At 39.2% G+C, this 11,587-nt stretch overlaps 1 protein-coding gene across 1 annotated transcript in view; it reads right to left on the bottom strand.

Moving 5' to 3' along the window:
* Positions 1-3,273, bottom strand: part of nfascb (neurofascin homolog (chicken) b) — a 12,896-nt gene extending 9,623 nt beyond the window's left edge. Inside the window, exons 1-5 of the mRNA XM_035522339.2 lie at positions 3,057-3,273; positions 890-1,034; positions 646-751; positions 206-396; positions 1-79 (exon numbers count right to left, since the gene is read on the bottom strand). The exon at positions 1-79 is cut by the window's left edge and continues 44 nt beyond it. Of these exons, the coding sequence (XP_035378232.1) occupies positions 1-79; positions 206-396; positions 646-751; positions 890-983 (470 nt within the window). The 5' untranslated portion in view covers positions 984-1,034; positions 3,057-3,273. The remainder of the gene's footprint in view (positions 80-205; positions 397-645; positions 752-889; positions 1,035-3,056) is intronic.
* Between the last annotated feature and the right edge of the window lie 8,314 nt (positions 3,274-11,587).

Below are 11,587 nucleotides of genomic sequence, written 5' to 3'. Positions count from 1 at the left end.
GGATTACATGTCAGGATGAGTGGAAGACCCACAAACACAGACACTGGCTCCAAATACTCCTTCAGCCATGAACGAGCCTCTGCTCACAGCACAGAAGAGATGACAGGAGGACGTAGATGGTGATGAAAATAATCTGAATGTTAGATTCTCTGGCTAATGTATGTTGAGGGAAATTGCATATTAAGTTCTTTTGGTATCAGCTTACTGGAGACACGCAAATGAATGTGATTGGACAGAGCTGAGCCAAATTCATTAGTAGCGGTGCATTGGTACACGCCCTCATAATCCTCTGGACGTCCCCAAAAAAAGATCTCCAGAGTCCCAGAACGCCGTTTCATAGAAACCTGTGGATCTCGTGCCACGTTCACATAAACTCCATCACGTGTCCATGTGAATCTAAGTCAACAGATAAAGAATAGGTGAAGTTCATTTTTATTCATTCATGATACAGCACTTCAGTGTCTCTGTATATGAAATGTTCTGTATATGAAACAATGAAGAAAAGGTCTAAATTATGAAGCTTTCAGAACTGAACACCTTTTCAGAATTTAAGTGGTTTTTGCGAAGAATGATTAGTAGAATATAAAACTGTAGGACCAGACAGAAGGAATAAAACTGCCATATTCATTCTGTTTTGTTTCTTACATTGGAGGAGGGTTTCCAGTGGCCTCACACTCCACTGTGATAGGGTCGGTTGGTTCCACAATGTGATCTTGAACACTCTGCTTGGTTATCATAGGTGGCTGTCTCACTGTGATGGGGGTTCATACACATACATGAATACACACACATGCACGTACAAACAACATGACATCAGCATATAATGTCACCAACATGCGTGATCCTGTGAAGTCTAAAGAGAAACAGAGGTGGATTTTTTGCACCTCACCATCAGGAGGGATTTCCATAGCAGATGTCTCTCTCCATATCTGCAGCAGAAGAATGAATGTGGCCAGAATCTCCCACCATCTCTCAGTCCTCATCTCTGTTTGGGACAACTACTGCTTATACCACCAACTCACTGTCTAACAGCTCTGAGGAAACATGAACAAAACATACTTCATCTCACCTGAAAAAAAAAAGGCCACAAAGAAGCAAAAGAGAACTTGTCCTCATTTTGCCTAGCTTGATATTTTTGGACTTGGTGAAACAACAAATTATGCCACGGATGATGAGAATGGTGATTTTTCGTGTCTTAGATCACATCAGCAGGGAAAACCAGGTAGCAGGAAATACACCAAATCACTGGCTCACAAGGAACAGATCTCATGCATTTCCTCTGATGTTCCTATAGAAATCATACTGCCTGTTCAACGTCTTGTTCTGGATGGAGTTCAGCTGTCTATTCACTCAGAGGCCCTTCTTTCCTTTAGGTAGCCTCTGAGTATTTACTCTACCAGAGTATTACTACTACCAGATTCAGCATGTTCCTTCTCAAAAGTTGTACCTTCCTAAATAGTACTGTTACCCAAGTTCTCACTGAGCATTACTCATCACAAGACCCGACTAGAGCAATTCTTGTTGCCTGTTCGCCATGGCTCTTCTACTCTAGCATTCAGAATGCCTGTTTATCAAATCCACAACCCTACTGAAAGTCTCCAGTATGTACTGTACTGTACAAAGTTATGCTTGTGGGATGAGATTGGGATGCGACACTATTTGGCACACTTAGACCTTAGTCATGGATCAAGCTTCCCACTTCATTTAGAATTGCTCAGTTCCCCTCTTTGTCCTGGCACAGCTTAGGAACGGATCTATTCATGCAACACTTTTATTGTGTCACTTGAACTTTTGAACATAGAAAAGTCAAGCTTTAAAATGTTACATGTACAAGCTTTAAAATGTTAACATGTACAAGCTTTAAAATGTTAACATGTACAAGCTTTTAAAATGTTACATGTACAAACTTTAAAATGTTAACATGTACGAGCTTTAAAATGTTAACATGTACAAGCTTTTAAAATGTTAACATGTACAAACTTTAAAATGTTGACAGTTACAAGCTTTAAAATGTTAACATGTACAAGCTTTAAAATGTTAACATGTACAAGCTTTTAAAATGTTACATGTACAAACTTTATAATGTTAACATGTACAAGCTTTAAAATGTTAACATGTACAAGCTTTTAAAATGTTAACATGTACAAACTTTAAAATGTTAAGTTACAAGCTTTAAAATGTTAACATGTACAAGCTTTAAAATGTTAACATGTACAAGCTTTTAAAATGTTACATGTACAAACTTTAAAATGTTAACATGTACAAGCTTTAAAATGTTAACATGTACAAGCTTTTAAAATGTTACATGTACAGGTTCTACTTAATCAGTTATTGTTGATAAAGCCTTACATATAGCGAAGACTTCTAAGGATAGCAGTGTTAAATAATAAATATGTAAATAAATGATTGTAAATTACAATAAACCTTCCACTCTGTAACAGGTCCTACAGTAATAACATGGTCAGAAGGCCAGACTGGAATAAAAGATTGCCTAGACTGGATGTTATTGTATAATCTGGCAACAAAACTCCTCCCTAATGGCCTTAATTACACACGCTGAAAGTACATGCTCCAAATTTCACCTCCAGCTAAAGCCTACAATACTTCACAAATTGAGCTCAAGTGTGAACTAAATAATTACTAAACAAAACCTAAAATGTTTTTAACTAATAAATAAATTATTCATTTAGCATCTTGGTATTAATTTCTTTACAGTGTTCTTAAAAGTACCTATACAGTAGATATACATATACATATACATATACATAGAAGCTGTTTCTTGGGCTTGCTATGTTTTAATCCTAATTACAGTTAAAGACTTAATAGTTTCAACAGCTTCATCTGTCACTATAGTAACTACCAGCAGTATATAAGCAGAAATGAGTGGCGATTACAGGCCTACCAGTTTTAAACAGAAGCATTCAGCGGTCCCAACACCTGAGCCATGCAAGCGTCCAACTCATTACAACACTGAAGGAAGGAAACTAGGAGTTGTATGCACTGCCATAAACATGACAAGAAATTGTTAACATGATTATGTAAGTTCCAACTGTTACCTCAGATGTCAGGTAGAGAATCTATCAATATTCAATTATCCTCATTCCGAAATAGTCCCCTCATAAATATCCATTTCCAATATGGCCACCATTAGAATGAAAATATACGAAAAAAAAACCAATCAATATTTCAGCAGATGTTTCTGCGACTGAAAGCTACTCAAACTAACCACTCTCTGTTTGCAATTGTCTCCTGACTCTTACCACCCTATTCATGCTTCATGAATTACATGCCACACCCCCCCCACACTCTCCCGTGAGCATCTGGCTGACGGACAATGAGAATGCTGATTTACATGTCATTTGCATCCTTATTCTGCTGCCGTAGCTGGAATCAAAACCTATATAAATTGCCTCTGGAAAAAAAAAAACCTGAATCTGAAAAGTGCTCTGTTAACCAACAGACTTGTAAGATTACATGAGTCAAGGAACCAGCTTTTCATAGCTGAAAACCAATACCGCTGATTGCGAATGTCCAGGTGAAGGGATGAATAAAAATTGCCATCATTCTATAATAAATCTTTTATGCATTTTGAAATAAAAGAGTGAAACACTCTTGGCAACAAACAACATACTGGGGAAAAAAAATGCGGCATTCTTTTTAATCATGACATCAATGTGTGGGCCTCATTGTTTGGTTATGAAAAATGGTGCTGGCTCAATGAATGGAATGTTTGTTTCTCACTGCAAATTAAAATTCAACATTAGACTGAATTTAAAACAAAAGATTAGACTGCTCCCACACTGTGGTGGCTTCAGTGCAGCTGCTTGCTGAGGTCCATGTATGCACTAGGTGCTGTGCCAGGCAGCACCAGAACAGCCAGGTGATGTTTAATGGTTTGAAGTGGTTAATGCCATGGTGGGCCTGGAGCCAAAGCCCAGCTCAGGAGGCATAAAAAGGGTGGGAGAAATAATGAGCTCAACCCTAGAGGGACATTCCCAACCCACTCTTTTGTGGACACAGAGTGAACAATTCCAGTGCCCTCTAATATAGTCTTAAGGCAATCCAGGGGAAAATAATGCTATGCACAATTGGATTTGTATTACTAATATAATAGTTCTAGTGTTAATAATGCAGTGTACACTACAGTTAAACCTCTAAACTCTCTGGAGCACTAGTACTAATGTATAACCTCGGGAATAAGACAATGACATGTCAGAGACATTAAGAAACACAAAAGGGTCTTGGGTGATTTGGCGCTGGACGTGAAGCCGACGCGTGACCTAATCCTGCAGATTCTCCTGGACGTACAGTACCCTCGGCACGGGCATGACGTCAGCAGCGGGCCAGTGCCTTGCACCAAGCTGCACATTGTGGGACACGAGTGTTCAGCAAGTCACTTCCTCCGAGAGCGGGACAACAGGGCCTCTATCCTCACCGGGCTCAGCCCACCCTGCCTCCCTGCTGCACCACTCGCAGACACACTGCCTAGACTCGGGAATATGTGAAACTAAACCAGTGAAAGGAGCACTTAGTCTGTCCACATGGCCTCGATCATTTCCCTGTGTTATAGCCTCTGATTCCAGGTAAATGCACAGATGTCATCATGGGACTTGGAAAATGACCGGAATTCATTTCGACATCAAGATAAATTGAAAGATTAGAATAGCTACTACGATGGGCGCACTGCAAAATGGGTGTACAGTTCGTAAATTCAATACCATTACAGCTAAAATTGTAGGCAATTGTATGATAGCAAATTAAAAATTAATGGACACTTGATTAAGATCAAGTGTTTGAAAGTAATTTCAAAGATGTCAGTATGTCTACGGTATCGGTACAGCATCTCTCAATGAATCAATTATGTTGCCAGACACAGAATCAGCTCTTCTCCCCCTCCCACAAGGCACTCAAAGCAGCTGACTCACAAAAATAGAAAAGGAGATGACATCAGCATACATTGCTATGTTTGACAGCTACTCCCATCACTATTCACACCATACCCGTGGTGACACATCAGAGCTGATGCGCGTCACTGCAGTGCATTTAAAAGCCACTAATGCTTACTCACTTGATTTTCCATTGTAGTATTCCATAAACAAAACCACAGGCATGTATATGAATTTTCTTTCCTGACATTTCAGCATTCGTGCACTGATTAAGAAACTATTATAATCCCACTCTAAGGTAGACTGAGATGTCAGTGATTTACGGTCGTCCATGTATTTTCTCCGCTCCAGTGGGCTAGATGTAGTCTGAGAAGGAGCAAGAGTGGAAGATGACACAGCTCAGAGGCAGACTGAGACTAGGAAAACTCTGCCTCCTAGTCACTGCACTCTCAGCATGAACACAAACAAACACCCACAAACACACTTACACACACACCATAAGATATCTCTGCATAGTGATTACACAGTTCCATGGTACCTAAATCACCTTTTAATCTGAACTATTGTTGTATATATTTATGCCTGTTTGACTTGTGCCTTACACTTTGGCCCTCAAACAATAGGAGTCTTTCTTGGAGCTTGAAGCTAGAAGTCACTAGTTAGTCTGTGTGCATGTATGTGTCTGTGGAGGTGGGAAGGTGTAAATGGTCCAGTATAATTACAGCTTCTGATACCTTTGCTTCCACTACTTCACTATTCACAGAAAAGATACCCATATATAATCACATTTTTTTCATTTGCCATAGGCAAGTTGTATTGTTGTTAAAATATTTACTTTTCATATTTCCTTTAGTATACAGATGAAAAATTATATTGTGTGCTTGAGTTTAAATACACAGTTAGAGGGACCCATTTAATTTGACTCTGATAGGTTTGAATGTTTTGCTTATTCATAGACCATATATTCAAAGACACAAACTCTTCTCACTGATGTGTACATTTCCCTGTGACTACAATTCCATTGATGTACAAGACAAATTTACTCATTCTTAATTTTCCATTACATGCACTAAAAAGTTATCACAGGCAACAATGTTTCCTTTTATCCAAACAGTACAAATGTTCCAGTATAATAAAATATTTATATTTTACCCATAATAACCTTAAACAAGGGCCTGTATCAGAAATACAGAAACAGGGGAGTTAATTAAATATGATCACAGAACAAGGATGTGATACTCATAATGGACAATATAAGAAACTAGAACAGATGGAACTTGCAGAATTGTTTAGCTTTCTAAGTTCCCTGAAAAGGCCTGTTTGAAAATGACAGCTGTGCTAACCGGATCCCCCTTCAGGCAGCCTGGAAAGGGATAATAGCTTCTGAAGATGAAGAGTTTGGGCGCCCCCAGTTCACCGCTGCAGTTGCCGCAGACGACCCCAGCAGTGATAAAGAGAGGTTACACCCGCAGGGCCCGGCAGCTCACAGGAACACAGAGGAATGCTTCAGAAGTCAGCGGCAGAACCGAAGGGCACCACTGTACCGCTCAGCTCATCCTGGGTGTTTTACTGAGTAGTCAATCCCCTCTTTTTGCTTGCCAGTTGAGAGTTTGGAATTGGAAGCATCAGATGGCGAACACTGGGTCATGCCTGTGGTAGAGAACAGTGAGGGTGTGTAAGTATGTTTAAAACCTACTGTGTTGTAGAATTAGTGAGCCTGTGCTATTTTCACCATTCACCGGACTATGTATTCGAAAATATCTGCCAAATTGCCCTTTAATTCTTTCACCTTCCTCTAGAGAGATACTAGCCATGTCAGTATGAAGACCATTTATGGCATTTAGCAGTCGCTCTTATCCAGACTCATAGAATACATCCTAGCCAGTACAGTAGGTTAGAGTGCAATAGACCAATTAACTAGAATATTGTAGAAATACAGGAATCACTGCTGATGCCTGGAAGTGCAAAATACATAAGCTCTCTCTCAGACAATAATAAGTGCAATAAACAATAAGTACTAGAGTTTGTTAGTCAACAAAGGAGCAGTCAACATCAGTGCAATAAACAATACCCTAGAATAAGAACTAGTTTCAGTTAGTCAACATAGGAGGAGGAACAGTGGTCATTTAAATATTCCACAAATAGATGGGTCTGCATTTGAAGACTGCAAGGGACTTTGCTGTCTGGACAGGAAGCAGAAGTTCATTCCACATCAAGCAGAAGTTCCATAAAACAGTTGCTGATGGAAAAAGCTATGACAAAAAATTAGATCATAATATACAGAAATGTGAGGCAGAACAAAAGTGAGTGAAAGAATCTTTATCCAGCAATTAAATAACAAACAGGAAAACAAAATAAAAATCTGAAAAACTAATGGGTAGAGACAGAGCCCTTGGACAGGTGCATTACAGGTGCATTTTGAACTGTTAACATGAGTGTTCAAAATGATTCCCATGTTCCCATTTCGTGATTATATTTGTTCCACTGTATTTACATAGACCCGGCTTCAACTGAAGAACAATTTGGTTAAGCGTTGACCTTAAGTGAAGCAAACCTCAGGTTACCTGTGCTGACTCCACACATGCAGCACACATGCACAAAAGCTTATCAACCAATTTTCTGTGCAAAAAAATTCCTGCAGTGAAACTACTTCTCTATAATAGAATAATTATTTGCATGCTCATAATGAAACCAAGTTTAAAAGTTCAGAATAGAAGAAAAATGAAAGGGACAGCACTGATTCTCACAATTGCTTGTGAAGAATCCATATGTGGTACCATCTCAACATTAGAGAGCAGCACTTCTAATGGTTTCTCTAATGGCTCTTATTCATCCAAACATACTGGTGATTCTTCAACATTAGCAGTGCTGTTTCTTCTTGAAGGCAGTCACATTTAATTAAGCAAAATCTATAAGAAATCAATATAAAATTCAATGAAGGATTTACTGCTCATGTCCAAGTGGGTTGCACAGTTCTGAGTTAAGGAAGGTGGAATATTGGCCATGCATCAGACCTTGCATGCGTGGTGCAGAGCGAGACGAGCATTCAGCTCCTCTACGCAGGAGCTGACAGATGAATATGTCCTGGAACTCCTCAACTTTCCCAGTGGAACTCAAGTTCTCTCCTCTGCCAGCGTTCTTCTCGCTGCCTGCAAAGCTTCATTGTCGCAATCAGTCTGTTTATATTGTCTGCATTAACATGTGCAGTGCACGCATTGTATGCATTAACTACAAAGCAATGCTAGGCTAATGTGAGAGGTTGCCTGCAAAGCCATGGCAACAGCATATTAGGTAGTTTTGGATCACTGATGATGTCAGAGCAATGTTGCAGCTCATTGGTTTCTGACTTCTCATGATGTCAGAGCAATAAGCTGGAGCAGAGCTAACTACCATGTCTACAAACCCGGCTCCTGGGGCAGTGGCTGTAAGACTGCCAAGTGCCATTGCCAGGCAGTGGACCATAAAGGCTGGGGTTGAAAAGATGCTGGAAAAAGGATGCCAATTTCTCTGGTGCAACCCTCTATCTGCAATGTCCTCTGTATGGACCCCTTTTCATTCCTTTTGCTGCTGCTTCAGAGCCTTTGAAATAGCAATTGACATGATAGGCGTTGTATCCCCCGAAGCATGTGGTGAGGCTCATACGGGAGAGGAAATTAAGCTGGAAGGGCACTGGGACCCGTTTCCTCCTTCCCAGGGTAGGCACATTGTGTGATGCTGCACAACCTTGCTGACATTCCACAGAGTACATCGGTGCCGATAGGTGTCTGTGTTTCCATGATGAGGGCATTCCTCAGCTGTCTACTTTGTCTCTTCACTGAGCAGCACCACCAAACACAGCGGTCTGATCCTGCATTAAGGACCTTGATGCGTCTAGACAGGTGCTCGAACAGGGCCCTGACTTGGACCTCGCAAAGCTTTTAAGAGAAGGTCTTTGTGCAAAACAGAATACTACAGAAAGATTTTCAGAAAGGTGACAGCTCAGGTATGACTTGTGATTCCTCGTGTAGTTTCAAAGTGGTAATAGTGACACAAAGTTCTGATGCTGGTGAGCAGATTTTGTAATTTGTGCAACAGCAAAAACTTCCGTGACCCCAAGTGAGCACTCAAATATGTACTGATTTACTGCCATAGCAGTCATGCATACACAAGCAAAGAGAAACAATACAGACCACACAAACCAGAGTTTGGCCAGAGTAACTAAATCACTGAATGACTACAATGCAAAATCTGATGGAACATTTAAAATTGTCATCAGTAAAATAAATAAACAAGAATCCATTTCATGTTTATAAATAAAACCTGATATGTGGCATTTTTATACATTTTGTGTTTTTCACGTATCCATAATGAAAATCTACAAGCTGAAAGTTTCCCTTATATGTGGGAAATTAAGTCAAGTGATTTTAAAACTTAAGTTCTGTGCATACAGTTATGCTTGTGATAGTGTGCCCCCTCCTGGCTGATTGTGGATTAGCAAAAGTGTGTTGTGCCACATACGGCGTGATCTCCATTGTACCGAATAATGTATTTTACATACAATGTCGTATGAAGAAGCATCAACAAAGATGATGTTACCCAAGAATTTCCAAGCATTTGTGATAGTGTAAGGACTTTCCTTTACAAAAACCAAAACACAAACAACAAAACTCCTAAGGGATGAATAAATGTCACAATAACTTTCGATTTTAAATGTGTATATATATTTCCATTTTGTCTTGCGAGTAAACACAGAATCTTTGGGCACATTACTGGTCAATCAGGACACCACAGGAAAACTTCAACAAGCTACAGCAGCAGGAGGCATGACAGACACAGCACCACACCCCCATCCTCAGCATTGTGTATAACGGTTCATTTAATATTTTCGTATATTCATCCATGTGCACACATCCCAGCTGGCAAACATTTCACAGGACAGTTCTACTTCATATTACTACCAGCAGAAAAGCAGCTTTTCTGCTGTATGTGTAACAGTGGCTACTAATAACCACACAACATCACACACATCAAATTACTGAGGTATGTTTAATTTGGCTTACTGTTTAGTAGTAGTGCTTGAATAAACCCAAATTATTATAATTTTTTTTAAATAGCACACACTGCATCTGCACACACTGCAAAATAGCACACACTGCATGATGTTTCATGACACATTTTTGTAAATATATACCATACACAAAAAAGAATCTCAAGAAGGAGATATTGTAATAATTAAAGCCAGATAAAATGCCCACAGTAGCCTCAAGCAATGTGCTGTGTGAGCAATATGAAGGGAACAGAACTTTGTGTACAATACACACTTTCATAGCAGATCCCATAAAGTCCTAATTCTGTCTGTGCTTGGAGGCACAAAAGGCAGTGTACCTAATTTACTTTGAATTAGACAGCATCCTATTTGTACACAAACAGAATTAAAGAAATGAAACAAGTTGTACTCATGTTTGTGAAGTCGGTAAGCAATGAAAGAAACCTTCACGTGTTTTTACTGCAGTCCTCAACATGGGTTTGCCTTACCTTGCATACCTTTCATTTTAAAACACAAGCACTATAGGTTTCCATACTCCTGACCTTCTGTTGTATTTACGCTGGTATTCTAACATGGATGATGCTTATCCACAATGTTAGAATTCAATCCTATTGACTGTTTTGGCAACGGGCCAAGCCAAGTGACCCTGCCACTTACAAAATATCTGTCTCTGGATCTCCATGGGCTTTGAGGATTAAATACTTAGTGAATGTACCTTCAAAGCTCTTAGAGCATGTCCAGTAAGTTGACAAACATGCATTATCTGCAGACACATTTACAGGTTAACCAGAGTTTGTTTGTGAGAGTGTGTGTAAATGAGTCTGAATTATTCACTTTAGGAATTTTTATATATTAAACAACCAAAAAAAAACAAAAAAACCAAACCAAAACAAAAAACAATAAAAATATCAAACAACCAAAATACTGTTATATAAAACAAAATACAAAGACAAAGGTGTGCCATTTACACGTAGGGGTCAGTATCAAAAAGAGGGTAGATCATTTAGAGTAAAATGATCTACCCTGTTCTTGATACTGGGCCCTACATGTTTATAAGCCCCGCAAAGAATATTTTTCACTGGCAATGCAGTATAGGAAAAATCGCCATACATACCTGATCCAGATCTGGCAGTCTGATGCTGTGATTGCCCTACATATCTCAGCTGCAAAGTCTAAAAGTGCCAGTTGGTCATAGGGACCGTGATCATACACATCCCATTGTATTGTGGTTTGCCTGATCGGACATTGTCATGTGATTTGTGTTATGAAACCATCTATATTTTGCAAAAAGTCCATTAGGAATGGAGAACGATGTGCAAACAAGGGAAAGTGTTGTGCAACATTTTGCTCATATTTAATTGCAGATGGTGCAGCTCATACTTAACATGTGCTGGATGCTTGGCCAATGCAGTTTAGCACCCAAGAAAAACTTATTTAATGAAATTAGTTGCATGACTAGTCTGTGTACTTGTCTGGGCTGTTAGTATGATATGTCATGTTCATACTAATAGTTTTGCTATTACAGTTATTACATTATGACATACTATATTACTACATAATTATGCTGTCATTGCAGTTATTACTGTGCTATTGTGTAGATATTACTGTTAATTGCATTACTACATTTATTTTTTTAATACACCATCATTTATTACATTACTACCCAGTTATTACA

This window comes from Electrophorus electricus, chromosome 24 (assembly GCF_041902795.1).
Source record: "Electrophorus electricus isolate QZ-2024a chromosome 24, ASM4190279v1, whole genome shotgun sequence".
NCBI classification, from domain to species: Eukaryota; Metazoa; Chordata; class Actinopteri; order Gymnotiformes; family Gymnotidae; genus Electrophorus; species Electrophorus electricus.
The sequence above is the reverse complement of the archived record's forward strand: the minus strand, read 5'-3'. Positions and strand labels throughout refer to the sequence as shown.